The 17,062-nt window shown below is 51.3% G+C and overlaps 1 protein-coding gene across 3 annotated transcripts in view; it reads right to left on the reverse strand.

The window, feature by feature from the left end:
- The window catches only part of LOC128944121 (NADPH--cytochrome P450 reductase), a 30,229-nt gene extending 13,603 nt beyond the window's left edge, over positions 1–16,626 (reverse strand). Inside the window, exons 1-3 of one of the 3 annotated variants that reach the window (XM_054287241.1) lie at positions 16,547–16,626; positions 14,130–14,265; positions 3,060–3,249 (exon numbers count right to left, since the gene is read on the reverse strand). In XM_054287241.1, coding sequence (XP_054143216.1) covers positions 3,060–3,235 — 176 coding nt within the window. In that variant the 5' untranslated portion in view covers positions 3,236–3,249; positions 14,130–14,265; positions 16,547–16,626. Of the gene's footprint in view, positions 1–3,059; positions 3,250–14,129; positions 14,266–16,502; positions 16,527–16,546 lie in introns of those variants that run through there. The other 2 variants (XM_054287243.1, XM_054287242.1) reach the window with 2 other exon arrangements.
- Positions 16,627–17,062: the final 436 nt, after the last annotated feature.

Genomic DNA, 17,062 nt, shown 5'->3' on the forward strand with positions numbered 1-17,062 from the left:
CTCTCCCACCCGCACGGAGCAGGGGACGGGACACAAAACCCTCCCCCAGCCTCGTTCCCTTGGAAACTGTTTATATCACAGCTGCTTTTATATATTCTTTTATTAAAAAAAGAGGGAAAAAAAAAAAAAAAGTCTGATGCTGTAGCTGAATGAAACGATTCCAGACACTGTGTGAGCAACGCTTTGGGTAACTATGGCAGTGCCATTACGGAGGCAGCTCAAAGGAGTTTGTTTTCCTCAGGATCCTATTAAATTAAATTAGAGATGGTCTCTCTCACACACACAGGCAGCAGAGAGCTAATCAGGCTGAGGACTTGGAGCAATTCCTGCCACAGGAAGCCCTACAAGTACCAGGGAATGGATTTGTGCATAGCTGCAGAATAGAGATAAGCCAGCTTCTGTCCCAAACAATGTTAAAGAGGGGGGGGAGAAGGGAGAGGGTGACACTCAGCATACCAATGGCTGTCCCACCAGCATCTCCCCAGGATGACTGTCTGCAGAGTGGGGACAGGAGAAGGGAAAGGAATCTGTGATTGAGAAACTTGCAGAGGAGGAGCAGCCAAAGAGCAAAAATAAATTCCTGCATTCCCCGGCAATGGCCCTGCGAGGAAGCAGCGCGGTGGCCGTGGCTGCTGGGATCCAGAGCTGCTCTCCCTGACGACATCTGCAGAGCAGGCTGCAGGGAGGGCTGCTCTGGTGGTTTTAATTAAGTCTGAAAATGGTCAAAACACCAGCAATGCTCAGTCAGTGGGATCCCTGCCTGGCCCACACACACGTGTTACACGTCACAGGTACAGGACACCTCATCTGCAGGAGACACTGCACGTGCTGGGTTCTGTCCCTTCTGTGGCACTTTGGGCAGGAAAACAGCTCCACTTAAGGGTGGAGATCAGCAGCCTGATCCCCCTCTGAGCTGTGGCTGAACTGGAGATGCATTGCTGGGAAAGGATCATGATTCCCAGGCCACACAGAGAGAAACCAGCCCAGAACAGGGCATCTCAACATCACATCTGCTGTTCCATAATCAAAGGCAGTGACAAAAGTGGCATTTTCTTTGCAGACCCTGCTGAACTGACATGGTTTCATGAAGGTGTGCTGCTCCCAAAAACCCCAGAAGGGCACTGAGGTGCTGGATACTGTGTTTAGGTCAGCATTGCACTCTTCAGCATTGCCAACACATTGCTAAAGCAGCAGCCACTGAGATGTGTCTGAATTGTTATTCAGCACCTTCTGAGGCTGAAATTGGGGGACCAAAGTGAAAACAACAGAAACCATCATCCAATGCCATCAGATAAAGCAGTTCAGGCACTTTGGCAGAGCTGCAGAGAATGAGCTGAAGAAATGCAAACCCTCTAAAGGTCAAGGCTCTCCACTGCAGCCAGAGACAGCCCCACTGAGGCCTCTCTGCCTTCATGGCTCTGGGACAGCTCCCCTGTCCCCCATATCCAGCCAGCCACAGGCAGAGGCTGGCAGTGGGATCCTGATTTGTTTGTTCATCAGAAAGGAAACTCCACCCCAGACTGAAGGATTACAGGAGGGAAGGAAACCCAAGGCTGACCAAGCTTGTTTTCTCACTCATTTTCCTCACAGTTCCAGGCATCCCATAAAATCCCACTGCAAAAGCTGCAGGAAGTCACTGTCTCGGTCCTGAAGGATGGATGTGCCACCAGCCACAGCCTTGGCTTTTAGGGTCACACTGCCCTGGGACCAGCTTGATATAATAACCACAGCAGGGCTGCAGCAGGGTACAGGGTAAAACCACCCCACAGCCTCCTCTCACTCTGCACCTGCCTGGCTGACACTTTTCCAAAGTGCAGCTGTGTCAGACAACTTGCTGAACAACCTCACCTCTCTGGTTATCAGAAAGAGGTGCTGCTGTTGCACATCTCCCACAAGGAGCAGCTGCTCCCTCACTGCTCACAGGGACAGAGAAAGCAGCACAGACCCCACAGGGGAAACAAAGTGCCTGTGAGGCAGCTCAGAGCCAGGACCTGCAGCCAGGCTGGGATAGACCCACGGGCTGAGGCCCTGCAGCAGAACGAGGTGGTAACACACAAGCAGCAAAGCTTCCCTGCAAGGTCACCACAGCCTCTGGAAGAGCTGCACATGATGGGCTGCAGGTGGAATCAGTCACAAGGATGGGGAGCACGGGAGCCCAGGCTGTGCCATGGCAGGATCCAATTTCACATGGACAGTGCCCTTTGCCCAGCCAGCACAGCCATTCTTACAATCTCCAGAGGCGACCACGTGCACTGACACACACAGCCCTGGCTGGCAGGCATGGCAGGGAAAGCATCCCAGCAATCCAACAGGACACATTCCCAAGGTAAGGCTGGGCTGGCACAGGCAGCTGGGCTGCTGCCAGCCATGTGTGCACCCATCTGCACAAGGTAGCACAGCCAGGGACACTGCTGCCCTTTAAAACCCTCCCAGCCAGAAAAAAAATGTACTTTCCAACCTCCAGAAACAAAGCATGAGCTAAAAAAATCCAGCAGAAAACTGATGTTAAGTTTGGAATGTGACTGAGACAAGGAACGAAATGCACCCCCAGATCTCCACCTGTGTGGCTCATTCCTGGCCCCAAGCCCTTTGCAGGAGACAGGGTGGAACAAAGCTCTCCCTCTCCAAATCCAGTCTTCCACTCCAGTGGTAACCTGGTATCAAAAGCCAATCAAGTTTTACAGGAGCTGCAAAGCAGCACATCCCAGGAACTATTTCTTTCCTTCATAGCCAAGGGTAGATAAACAGGAAATCTGTTTAAGAGCAAGCAACCTTTCACCAGATTTACCAAAATGTGACTTTTATCAGAAAACACCGAGAATGAAATCCTTAAGAGTTCTGAAGTACAGCCAGACGCTTTCCTGCCTTGCTTGGGAAAGGCCAATTCCCAATTTGGGCCACACGGTGGGGTAAGGCAGAACTGCAGCCTGGGACTTCTGCACTGTGAGCAGAACCCACAGCAGCTGAGGGCACAGAAACGCCCCCTCACCACCTCCCACAACCCACCACGAGAGAGAGAAGCTCCACTAGAGCCACACAGGCCGGGAGTTGTTACTTACACTGTCTGCATCTTGGGGAGCTCAGGCACCTCCTCCTTTTTCTTGCGGAAGAAGAACCAGTAGGTGAGAAGCCCAGTGATGAGGGAGATGAGGAACACGTCTGTCATGCTGAAGAGAGAGTCCTGCTGGGCAGGGCTGTCAGCAGCAATGCTTGGGTCCATGCTGGGCTCCCCCATGGCACTCAGAGGCACTGTGAGCAAGGAAAAACAGTGAGCACCAGCAGCCACATGGGACAGCATTAAAGCACACACACAGAAAATGAGTTTTGCTTTACACTTTGTCTTAGGAGCACAAGGCTGCCTAGCAACTCTTTGGATAGAGGCCTTGCAGCACAGCTCTGCAAGGTTCTTCTGTGTCCCACCAAGCTTTTACCTTGCTGTTGTATCCATGCTGATCCATCCCACTCCAGCCAAGGAGCCAAACCAGGCTCCTACTGACACCCCAGCAATACCCTACAGGGGCTCATGGCCAGCCTTTACTAAAGCCCTTACTCACCACACAGCCCTGGGGTGTTACTGAGGGATGACCCCACTCCTCAGTCACCCCACAGATCTGGGGCTTCCTCCCTCCTTCCCACAAGGCCACAGGATGCCCTGGCCCCACTGCTGTGCTGATAAACCACAGAGCAGGACTGTGGCACCAACCCCCCTGAGCATCCCCACAGCAGGTTGTTACAACACAAATCATGAATATTTCTGATTTACTCCACTGCAGACTGGATTTACTGTCCATCTCTCCCTGGGCCTTTGGCTTCCCAGTCCCCTCCATGATCTCTCCCAGTTTAATTTCCATCTCCTTGAGTTGCTCCTTTACACTTACCAAGGCAGAGTTTAAGTGATCTGGGACCTGCCCACAGCCATTCCCAGAGTTTGTGGGAGCACAAGGATCAACGCCCAGCCCTCAAATACCCAGGCAGCCCCATGGCCCTTGTCCTTCCCCTGGGGAGCCACCCATCCCTCTGCTGTGCCAAAGCTCTGAACCCCTCTGACCCTAAGCCAATGGCAAGATTATCTTCCCTACATGCAAGGACACACTCTGTCCAAATAAACAGATAATTAACTCTAAACTTGATTTGGAAGGGCAAAGTGACTCTCTCTTTGTACTTGGGCATGCTGCCAAGCCAGGGGACCATGGACATTTGAACTTGCACGTAGGAAAGTGACCCAGAGCTGTGCTGGTGTCACAGAGGATACATGCCATGGCTGAGAAACAAAAGTGACTGAAGCGGAAGGTTATGCTAAGACATTCAGGAGCTGGGAAGAGAAGGGAAGGTGATGCTTAGGGAGCACTAACAAGGAGACCAGGTATAACCTTCAGCAAAGATCAACTCCCTGTTTTTACCCCCACGAGGGAAGTCCAGCTCCAGGCACACACAGCCCTGTGCCACAGGGCACCAGCCATAAAAAGCACCCTGTGAGCACAGGGAGAAGTCCACAGCCACCTGGCAGTGACCCTGGGTGGGTACTCTGGCAAGCCAAAGAGTGCTGAGCCCCACAAGAAGTTTCATTTGGTGGAGAACTTGGCAAGTAACTGCATTACAAAGAGCACTAAAGCTGCCCGTTAGGTTCCCACAGAAAACACCAAAGCAGGGTGCTGGAAGAAAAATAAAAGTGATGTGACTGCAGACAAGCAAATTGCACATTCCTCTCCATCAGGCAGGTCACCCTGTCCTCCCTCCTTGCAATCAGGCTTTCCATGGCTGATCTTGGAGCCAAGCAAGAGCTGGATGTTACCTCAGTACAACTGTAGACTAAACTGATAGTTAAAGCCTCCACAAGTGGGGATTAGGTGCCAAAAAGGCACAGCTCTCAGGAGGATCCCTCTCCTCCTCCTTATCTGGTTCCAGTAAACCACCAAGGAGCTGGTCTGGCAATCAGCACCAGGGGAATCTGCTGGTGGGGGGGAAATGTTGCTGGTTTATTGCTTTTAGTCCTGATGAAAGCTTGGAAATTTCAATTACAAGCTCTTCTCTTCCCCTCTGCCACCCAAGCTGTAGAAATTACAGCAAATCTCAGTCAAAACCTGACAGTTAACCTTTCATTTCAGAGTTTTGAGGTTTTGGTTCTTGCCATCTCACTCATCACTTGAGCTCTCATTAAATCTTTGGTCAAAGAAGCTCTGAGTGGTCCACGGTTCCCAGGGAGCCTCAATTGCTGCCTGTGCACAGCACAGCCCAACTCTGCAAAGAGAAGGAGGAATCAGTGCCCAGACACAGGCAGGAGTAAACATCTCCAACTCTGAGAGGTGGCTTGGTTTGCTCAGCAGCAGTTTCATTGCCCGAATTACACAAGGCTGGACAACTCCCCTCACACAGGGCAGTGATGGCCATGTCAGTAAAATAACCCTCAAAACATCCTATCTTCCACTCACTTTCCCTGAAAACCCCAAGGCACACAAGGCAGTGACAAACCTTTGCTCAGGGGAAGCCATGAATAAACACAAGGCTGATGGAGCTGGTTTGGGGCAGGAGCTGCAGCTCCTTCCCTTCTGAGCCCTGGCAAAGGCTCCTTGCTCAGGACACAGCAGCCTCCCCTGCCCCCAAGTGCAGCTGCAGAGAGCTCCAAACCAGCCATGCTTGTGGTGAGCAGCACCTGGCCCACAGCAATTCCCAGCTCCAGACAGCTCAGACATGGATATTCATGGATATTCTTTGCCCACACATGGCAGCTCATGAATGAGGGCAAGAAGGAGCTTGTGCTCTGCTCAGCAAGGTAGAGGGCTTTGTCTGCAGCCAAAATTCACCACTGTGCTCAAAGCAGCAGAGCCCCAGCTCCCAGAGCAGAGGGGTTTGGCTTTCCCAAAGGTTTTGGGTTTTTTCTCTCTGCTCTCCCAGGCAGTGCTGCCCTGCAGAGAGGCATCCTCAGGGAGCAGCTCCCAGGAATGCTGCCCTGTGGGGATGTGGGGGTGGGAGCTGTGCTATCTGCTTGCCTTGACCACACTGCAGCTCTCCAGGGCTTCAAAGGGAGCCCTGCAGCTGCAGCCAGGCCACCCACTCACTGCCCACAGCCAGGGAAGGGAATACTCCTGGAGGTTCATGGCTCTGGTGCATGGAGCACAGCCTGCTTTGCTCTCCTCTCTTCATTCACAGCCTTCCTGGAGGTTCATGGCTCTGGTGCGTGGAGCAGAACCTGCTTTGCTCTCTCTTCATTCACAATCTCCACTGCACAAAGTTTCCACACCGAGCTCTAGCCTGGCAGGAAACCTGGTTATGGTCTGGTGACAAGAGCTGCTTTAATTTTGATTAATTTTAATTTTGGGCTCCCTCTGGTCCTGGACATTTGGTTATTCAAGGTTTACATCCCAGTTACAGATTCTTGTTTTTGCTTGCCCTTCACCACCCTTACCCTCAGGAAAAGGTTTGCTTAGACATAGCAAGAGAAAAGCAAAGAATGTGAAATTAGGCCTCATTTCTCTCTTTTAAAGGTTTGTCTTAACTCAGGAACTATTGAACTCACTTCACCCAGCAGAGCAAGATTATTGCTCAGTTTATCTCAGTCTCACCTAGCTGGCTGTAACAATTATTTTCCAGAAGTTCACAGCAAATTTGTCATTTTCAAATGACACTTTCATGTAATTTTCAAGTACATGTCCTTTACTAACTTCCAGTGAAAGGAAACCTGACTCTTACTGGAAATTCAGCTATGCTGGGAATCCTGCAGTCTCTGGAAGGGCCTTGGTAGAATCAAACTAAATTTTTAAAAGGAAATTTATGATACAGGAGTAAAACTTTCCCTGACAACAGTTTCAAGGGTGATAATTTTATCCCTAGTGTTTATTATATCTTTAATGAAGGTAAGACAAGATGTCCATATCCCTGGGGCTTTTTCTAATGGTGGCTCCAGCTCCTGGATCCCTGCTTGTGCACACAGCAAAGCCATCAGGCTCAGCAAGATGTGAGCATTTCCATCACACAGAAAAGTCACAACATTTTGAAAGATTGCTATCAAGCAATGCTGTGTTTTAGCACAGCTTTTCAGCCCCTGAATGTGAGAATTTGCTTGATACATGGCAGCTCACAATAATTCAAATCATCAGGGACCTTCCCTGCACATCTCTGTGCTAGCAAACACTTCATATTAAATTAAATGTGTTCCTCATTCTCATGCACACCTTGAAACAAAAAAGGACTGGAAGCACTCTCAGTGTCAGGCATCCTCAAATTCCCCATGATTTCCATACAGACTAAAGGATCTATAAGGTCACAGGGTTAAAAATACTTAAATACATAGAGAAACAATATTACAACAAACAAGACAGGAGTGATGAACGCCAAGTGGTCAGCAAGTTGAAGATATTTATTCTCCTTCCTTGCATCAGGAGATGGTGCATCAGGTGTTCCCAAAAGCACCCTGGGACACAGCACCAAAAGCAAAAAACATGGCTGGGAGGTTTCCCCTTGTGGAATTCACCCTGTGACACCTCCTATGACCAAAAGCACCCTGGGACACAGAAGCACAATCACAAAACATGGCTGGGAGGTTTTCCCTTGTGGAAGTCACTCTGTGGTTTCTCATATGACCAAAAGCACCCCAGGACACAGAACCAAAAGCACAAAATGTGGCTGGGAGGTTTCCCCTTGTGGAATTCACTCTGTGATATCTCCTATGACCAAAAGCACCCTGGGACACAGCACCAAAAGCACAAAATGTGGCTGGGAGGCTTCCCCTCATGGAAGTCACTCTGTGGGACCTCCTATGACCAAAAGCACCCCAGGACACAGAAACAACAAGCACAAAACATTGCTGGGAGGTTTCCCCTCATGGAAGTCACTCTGTGGGATCTCCTAGTGACCAAAAGCACCCCAGGATACAGAACCAAAAGCACAAAACATGGCTGGGAGGTTTCCCCTCATGGAAGTCACCCTGTAATATCTCCTAGTGACCAAAAGCACCCTGGGACACAGAAACACAATCACAAAATGTGGCTGGGAGGTTTCCCCTCATGGAAGTCACTCTGTGGTATCTCCTATGACCAAAAGCATCCCGGGACACAGAACCAGAAGCACAAAACATGGCTGGGAGGTTTTCCCTTGTGGAAGTCACTCTGTGGTATCTCATATGACCAAAAGCCTTGGCTCTGAAGCTAAAGTGGCAATGTGGGCAGGAAGTTCTCTCTTGAGACTGAGGCAGCCTTTTTCTTAATGCAGTATCTGTGATGAGTTCCTGTGATGAATTTCAAGCACCTCAGCTGGACTTCCCAGTCCCAGACCAGGACTGCAGCCTGTGACTCTTGCCCCAAAAATGAGTGACCAAGGTCTGTGCTTGACTCTGCCCCGTGGCACCAGCAGCACACCCTGAGTGCAGAGTCAGCCTTGCCCAGAGGGGAAGGAGAAGGAAAACTGCTGAGCAAGCACAATCTCACAGGTTTTGTGTGATATGGCTGTTCATTCCTGGGCTGCTCCAGGGAAGGGGCCAGCTGAAGGAAGATAAAGTGACACATCAGCAGGGCCCCAAATGAAATGCTCTACTATGCAGAAATCTGTCTTATCCCATCTTGTGTTCAGCACTGCATTCTCCTGGGGGGCACTGAGGTGTTAGCAAACTTTGGAACACAAAAGTTATCAATTCCTGGATGGGGATGGATATCTTTCTGTGGATCAACACATTGGATTGATTTTATTTAATAAATAGGAGGGGCAGAGGGAAAGAATCAGTCCCAGGGTTTTCCTTGAGAAGCATAAGAAGGGAGATGCCTTGCTAAGCAGGGAAAAGGAAAACTGCTGAGCCCAGGCTGCTCACTGCCCCCACCTCTGATCATCCACCCCCAGCAGCAGCTGGAGCACCAAGGAGCCCCTGCTTGCAGCCCAGCACACCAGAGAGGGATCCCCACATGCCCTGCAGACACTGCCTGCCCTGGCACAGCTGGCACAGGGGCTGCACCCCCAGAGCTATCAAAACACCCAAGGTTTTTCCCTTCGGACACCTGCAGATAAGCACAGGAGCTGCAGGTGGAACCTGTGCTCTGCAGCATGTGCAGAAAGACAACCAGTGAGGATGGAGTCAAAGAGGAGCTGCGTGACAAACGTGCAGTGCCACAGCCACCCTGTGCCCGACCCTGGCACCGGTGCCAGGCTCCATTCAAAGGCAGCTCAGCAGGGTGCTGAGGCTCAGAGGAGCCTTCCCAGCCCACAGCAAGGCCCAGGCTGCCTCAGCTGAGCAGCAGCAGGGACAGCAGGCAGGGGTTTGGGGCCAAACCAGCCCTGCAGCAACGAGATCCCCTCCTTTCTCACATCACGGTGCCAAGTGGAGCTCTGGAGCCCAAATCCCCTCATTTCTCACAACACCATCCCAGTGCCAACTGGGGCTCTGGAGCCCCCATCCCCTCATTTCTCACACCATCCCAGTACCAACTGGAGCTCTGGAGCTCCCATCCCCTCTCCACCAGCCCACCATCCCCTCATTTCTCACACCATCCCAGTACCAACTGGAGCTCTGGAGCTCCCATCCCCTCATTTCTCACAACACCATCAAGATGCCAACTCAAGCTCTGGAGCTCCCATCCCCTCCCCACCAGCCCACCCAACCCCTCCAGCAACACTCACCCAAGGATTGCTTTCCAGATTCTCATAAACAGGAGTCCATGAAGTCCAACTGCAGATATAACAACACACCCTCAAACAGCTCCTTCAGACTGACTTTCTGCAGTTCAGACTGCCACAGAGAGCCCTGCAGAGGCACTCAGGGCAGGGAGGGCACTCGTGCTCCCTGCAGCCACGTGACAGTGACCCTCATGTCCCTGACTCAGCACAGCCATCGAGTCAGGCAGCACAGAGGAAGTGCAGCTGTCATGATTTCCAGTGCTGGCAGCTCTGTGTGGCTGGGGATGTCACCACTGCCACCAGATCTGCCAGACCCCTCTTTCTGACCATCCTGAATTCCCAAGGCAGGTGTGTGTGACCAGACCTCCCTTCCCACCTTGTCTGCCCTTCCTCTCATGCTCACAGATTAAGGGCACTATCAGCCTTAAGAAGAAGCCTTTAAAAAGCCCAATTTTAAATCAGAGACCATTTTTTTTCCACCAGCATCATGGCACAGCCCTAAAACTCAACCTCAGAACAGAACAACCTTATCTGCAGGTGTCCAAAGGCTGCTGATGCCTGGAAAAACCCTGGGCGTTTTGATAAGCAACCAAACCAAGTGAAAACTCCAATTCTGACCTGCAGCCTGAGATTTAGGTACAATGGCAAAACGGGGAGACTGTAAATAGAAATTAAACAATTTCCATGTGGGAGGAAAAAAAGAAAACCACTGGACAACCCTCTCAGAGGTCTGCAAAGTTTGTGGAGAGCTCACAGACACTGCAGCACAAAAAGGAAGCTGCACTGAGACCCCAGCACTCCTCCCAGCAGCAGCAGAAGGAAGAGAGTTGCCCACAAACAGGAATGCAGTCTTGTGACCAGCCAAGGGCTCTCCTCTTTCACCCACTAATGACATCAGGCAGGTCCCTGGTGGCTGTGAGGAAGAGGAGCCCCACAGACACAATCCCAGGAGGAGGGAGGAGAGGCAGCAGCAGCAGAGAGAGCAGGGCTGTGGTGGAGCTGCCATTCCTGTGCCTGCTCTCCTCTGAACCCCACTGCAGCCAAGATTCCCTGCATGTTTAATGTGATATTGAGCCAGGAGACCCCCAGGGCAAAACCAGATCTTCTCTTATTTCTCTCAGAAATGCAACCAATTAGAGTAAGGAATTCTGTTTACATCAGCCTGTGCCTGCTTCTTTTTACTTTCCCTTTTAGTAAAAGGAGACCTGGCAGGAAAAGTCAGCTTTTCCAAAACAAAAGCAGTCCAAGGAAGCAGGTGCTCAGATCCGGGTTATTTTGGATCAGCCTTTTCTCCACAGCTCTGCCACACACAGACTGCATTTCCCATCAACAAGAGGATGCTGGTCTGGCCCTGTTTGGCCTGGTTTGCACAGGCTCCATGCTTGGGGTGGGAATCATCCCACAGGTGAGTCCCTGGGCTCGTGGGGAAGGGAGGCACAGTGAGAAAGCTCACAGCTTTCCTTGTCCCTTCAGCCTCTGCTGGACCACAGGTCCTGGTGTGGAGGATTGCTACACCTACAGCTTCCCTATCCCTTTATTCCCACATATCTCCCACAGCTTCCCATTAACCAGCTCAATAAAGAAGGGTAGAAAGCAGCAAAACCCCACAGAAAACCAGGGAAGTGCTTCTGCACTCTTCCACCAGCTCAGAAATCCCAGTCCAGACTGAGGAGTTGGCTGCAGCAGCACCTCAAGCAGGGAAGGGAACACAAAAACTGCTGGGTTTTTTTTGTGAAATAAAATTTACTCTCGCTGTGAAAGGTGTTTCCTACCCAGACCCTGACACACCAGCTCAGGCATCAGCAAAACTAATATTTTAGACAGAGGACAGATACAGAGTGTGCATCAGTCAGTCTGGATCTTGAAATATTGCATATTTGAGCTTCTACTGTGTCACACTTGCATGTTTTCTGGCCCCTGGGTCTTATTCAAGGACAGCAGAGCAGCTGCAGGAGCAAGGAAGAGAACAAGAACTGTTTTACTGAGGCAGAAAGGAAATCTCTGCTATGGGTATGCTCAGGTGGGGCTGTGCAGTGAGCCCAGTGCCCTGAAACAAAGGATTTAAGGCATAATCCAACACAAAAATGAACTCAAACTTGCCAAGCTGCCTTAAAGCAAGCTAGAATTACTGAACTTGCACATTTCCTTCTGTGAGATAAAAGCCTGACTCTGAGCCTTTAAACAGGGGGGACCTCCCCAGCTTAGACACCTTCCTTCACAGATGAATGTGAGCCAGCAGAGAAAGGCAGGAGTTCAGGGTTGCAGGATAAACACAGGCTGAGAATGGCAGGTAACTGAGCCCCTGTGAACCAGCACTGCTCCCCAGGCTCCCCTCCCAGGGAGGGACAAATCCAGAGCCCCACAGCTCAGGAATTGCTTGGAACAGGAACAGGGGCCTTGCTAGCATCAATATTCAGGAGCAGGGACAAACCTGCAGGAGTTTTACACCACCCTGATGCCAACTCCACAGGCAACTCTCAGGCCAACAACTGCTCAGAAGGCTGCAAAACCTGAGGAGAAACCCATCCAGGCATGGACTCTGCATGGCTCAGGTCCTGCTGAAGATGTTTTTCTAAGATCAAGAGGGAAAATGACATTTTTTCAGCAGCCTCTTCTGTGAGTGCTGTACCCTGTGCTGCCACAGCCACAGCTGGACATTGCTCTCCTCCCCACAGGCTGTTTGCTCACCCTTTGCCTGAGTTTGTGGAGGGTTGGTGTGACAGGCTGTGGCTTTGCCACTGGGAAAGGAGCCCCATGGATGGGGTCAGTAGCCAGAGACTTTGACCTCTGCCACCAGGAAAAGTCTGAACAGCAAAACCTTCCAATGCTGGTCTCTTTTGAGAGGTTTCCTTTTGAAACCAACGGCTGAAAGAGCACCAGAGGGACAGGGTTAAACACATCTTGAAAAGTTTTCACAGTCGCCAAGGCTTTTGATCAGAACAGTGTTTTGGGGGTTTATTTATTTATTTCAAGAGAACCAAGGAGCCAGGATATTTTGTACTTACAAGCCCAGTTTCCTCTGAGAATGGAAGAGCTTTTCAGACATCACAAGCTGTAGGGTCTGGGGGTGTCACTGCATGATCCTTGCACCTCTTGGAATCTCAGCACCAAAGCTGTCCTGCTCTGGCTGCTCTATCAGGAGGATGTGCCATCACCCTACAGAACCTCCCTGCCTGCCATGGGTCAGCAATCTGACCTGGACTTCACCTTTTTGAAATGATTTGGGAAACACAGGCCACTTCCCAGCCCATTGCAATCACAGCAGACCTCAAAACATCAATTCCAGCCCCAAAACATGACACAGGACACCAGAGATCTCAGGGGTCACAGGTTGAAAGGCTGGCCCCAAGCTGCAAAAACCACAGTTCTCCAATGCCCCAGCAGAATCAACACAAAGAGAACAGACACTTGACACAGGGGTTTTTTGTTCCTCTGTAACAGGAGCTGCTCCTCTCACCTCCAGCAGTTATGCACTGAGTCCTGTTACACAACCAGGACTTGCACAACCCTCGAAGGCATTTGATCAACTTGCTCCTCCAAAGCTTGGAGTTAGAGAGGAGATGCAGCAATGACCCGTGAAAGAGAGTCAGTTGATGTGTTTCACAACCACACAGCAACATCCAGCACCACAAAACCAGAGCTACCAACTCCCCAGGCTGGTTGTTAAACCTTCCCAGCAGACTTCCCTTGCACTGCCACAGCCAGATTTTACCAAGGATAAAAATCTAACCCCATCTCGAACTCCACACAGCAAGAAAGGAAGATAAATAAATCAATATCTCCTTGCAAAGGAGTGACTGAAGGCACGAACGTGGCTGATTACTAAGCGAAAATACAATAATAATCTGCCACCATGGGTCAAACTCAGCCACTCTTTGGACTTGTGGCCCTCCAGAAGCCACCAGACATGGCTTCTGGTCTCTCTGTGTGGATTCCATGGGTGATAGCAGCATGCAATTAACTTGAAATGTTTACACAGGGACAAACAGCAAGAGATTATGAGCAGCCTGCAATTATTATTTGTTTTGACCTATGAGATTGTCGAGCCTATAAAAAAGCAGAGGTGCACCTGTCACTGCAGGGCTGGTGATTCACTCTGCACAGCAGTGTGTACAAAGTAATCTCATCACTGGCATCAAATAATCTCGTTGGGAAAGCAAATTATGCAAGTTCTAAGAATTGTGTTTTTTGAGGCAGGAGAGTCCACGTCAGGATACAGAACAAAGTTCAGTGCCCACAGAGGTAACTGCAGGTGGTTTTCCTTTATACCAGGGGAGGAGATGGCAGGAGCACAGACCTGAGCAGAGAAGCCTTTTCCCCAGTCCTTCAGAACCGAGCAAACACAAACTTTGCTGTATCCCAACAGGCAAAGGAGAGAGCAAAGACCAAATGGGGTTTCAGTCAGGCAGTTCCACACTTTGCTGCAGATAAGGAAAGCATCACTCCCAGCACTCATTGCCAGCCACTCTCCCCAAACCCAGCTGCACCCAGAGATGCTCCAGAACCTGTGACACCCAAAAGAAAGGGGTTACCTTGCACCTATGGCTCTGCAAACAACAGCTGGTGGGGCCTGAGAGCTCCAGCACGGAGGGTGGTGAGCAGCAGGGAAAGTCTCCCTTGAGACAGTTCAAAGAGTTTTGGTTGTATGGTCCAGCTCCTCCAGATGCTCTGCAAGGAACATAAGAAAAGTTGCAGAAGGCACTTAGCAGTCCAGGAGGCACAAACCCAGAAATTACTGACTGAACAGGAGGCAACTCTGAAGTGATGACAAGCGAGAGGTTCTTCTCTGTCACAATTAGAGCAGGACTAATTAAGAGGGGATTAAGCCAGATTTGTGACTCTACACCCTCCTTCCTGCCCACTCTTCAAGGCTCTCACACTCAAGGATTACAAGAATGCACTCAGCTGGTGTTTCTTCTGTAGCTCTGCAAATACAGTTCTCGTGCACAGTCACATGCAGGTGCAAAACCAAGGCACATCCATGCCATGCACACCCTGCCTCAACCAGCCCAAGAAAAACCTGTACTTAGACAATGCTGGGCCTTCCAGGAAGGGTCTGGCTCAGCAGCCCTCCCAGACAAAACACTGATTTCCTCATTTGCAACAGATTAATCAGCGAGCTGCTATGCGTGTGTGCAGCAGTTCCTTGGAATTTCTCAGAGAATTACAGAAATGTTGGAACAAAGCCCATCTAGCAAAAGGGATGTGTACACCACTGCACCTCAATAAGCAAAAAAGATTCTGAAACTCCACAGCTCCTCCTGTCAGCCCACACAAAGTGTAGAGTTCTGTTGAGGAGGGGATGTCCCCACCAACGCTGTCAGTGATTCACTTCCACAACTCAGAAACACAGACCCTACTCCTTCCTTGCACTTTTCCAGCTTCTCAGCCAGATAGATGTTTCTACTTTTTAAAGCACAAACTCATTTCACTTTTCCAGACTCACATCAGAGCACCTCAGTGATTCCTATTGTCTGTACACATTCCACTAAGCATTCCCATTTCCTTTCTCACTCCAAAAGCTAACCCAAGGTGTAAGCACTGGCACAACAAAGCACACTTAAAGATGCACCAGCTGTGCTTACTCCTGCAACTAAGACAACTCCCCAGGAACCAATTCCATGCTGATGACTAACTCCCAACACCACCATCCAGGTACCTTCACCCCCTCCAGCCTCAATATTCCCTAAACCAGGGGCTTCCCATCATTTCCTTTGACAAGCACACTTCCTAGATGAATAATTTCACTCTTCTAAGAAACTCCAGCAGGAAAGCTAAGGAGCAAACAAACAGTCTTCCCACACCCCAGCAGTTTATAAAGTGAAATAGATGGAGCAACAGCAGAACAGCCCAGCCTGCAGCAAAGGTATCAATTAAATGCTGGGAATAACGTTCTCCAGGGAAGTGCCAGGAAATTAATCTCATTAAAGGCTTTTAACCAGCAACACCTTGGGATGGGGTAAGGCTGAGCAACCCTCAGTGCTGTGAGAGCAAGGCAGGGCAGCTCCCAAGGGTGCTGGTCTGTCCCCTGCCCCACAGCCCTGGGGTGACAGGAGTGATGGGATACCCCCAAAAAACAGGGGGGCACACCTGCCAGCCCTCCATACACACACATTTATTTATTTCAAGAGAAGCAAGCACTGTTCGGAAAGAACCAGGATATTTTGTATTTATAAGCCCAGTTTCCTCTGAGAATGGAAGAGCTTTTGAGACATTACACATCGGCCACAATCTTGTTACAATCTTGCCAGTAACAGGGGCTCAGCACCACCAGATGCTCCCAAGTAAGAGGGGCTCTGGTCACCCCAATTCCAACAAGTAACAGGGGAGCAGTCACGTCAGACTCTCCAGATAACAGGGAGCTCTGGAAATCCTAATTCCTACCAGGTAACAGGGGAGCAGTCACATCAGACTCCCCAGGCAACAGGGAGCTTTGGCCATCCCAGTCCCCCCAAATCACAGAGGGGACAGCACAGCACAGTGCCCAGATAACAGGGGTCACCCCAGTCCTCCCTGATAAGGATTGGTCATCCCAGTCCTCCCCGATAAGGACTGGTGATCTCAGCCCTCCCCGATCCCCCCAATAAGAAGGATCTCTAAACACTCAGTAACTCCCAGTAAGAGGATGCCCACTCACACCACACCTCCCAGTGAACAGGGGGCTCTGGCCATCCCAGTCCCCCCCAAAAAGAGATCCATTCACATCGATGTCCCCGCCAGCACCAGCGGTGCCATTCACCCCGACAGGGGGACAGCAGCCATGCCCGCAACACACAGCCAGTGCCCCCAACACAGAAACAGCCCCCATGCCACGCCAACCCCACCGGGGGATGCCGGACCGCCCCTCCCCAGCACAGAGGGCCCCGGCGGCGGGGCTCAGCCCCAGAGAAGCCCCGGTGTCGCACCCTCCTCACCACACGCCCCCGGCGCCGCAGCTCCCCGCACTCACCGCCGCTCCGGCCCGTCTGGCGCTGGCGGCTCCCGCGGCCCCGGCGCGGCCGGCACGTACGGCGGACCGCACCACTCGGGCACACCCGCGGGGGAGCACGCTCCGCCCTTGCCGCCCGATAATAGGCGGAGAGCGCGCCCGCGTGTGGAGATCACCCCTCTGCGGCGGCGCGTGGTACAGCCCCAGGACAGGGGTCTTAAAGGGACAGGAGCGGCGGGAGGGGCCGGGTGAGGTGAGGGTCAGGGGACGGTCAGGGCGTGGGGTGGTCACAGGTGGGGTCAGGGCGCAGAACAGGGCCCAGAGGCCACCGTGGATCCCAGCAGGGGTTCGGCCTGGGGGCAGGCTCAGAGAGGGGACAGGTTGGGGTGAACATTGTAGTTTGAGGTATGGAGGCGAGTGTTGGGGCATGGCGGGGTCAGAGCTGGGGTGACAGTGGGAGCAGGGCTTGGGGCACTGTGAGGTCGTGAACTGGGGTCAGTGTTGGACACTGACTCTGGCTCAGCCAGCACCTGCAGA

This window comes from Melozone crissalis, unplaced genomic scaffold (genome assembly GCF_028551555.1).
Source record: "Melozone crissalis strain CALT ecotype California unplaced genomic scaffold, PUWL_Pcris_2 ptg000057l_1, whole genome shotgun sequence".
Taxonomy (NCBI): Eukaryota; Metazoa; Chordata; class Aves; order Passeriformes; family Passerellidae; genus Melozone; species Melozone crissalis.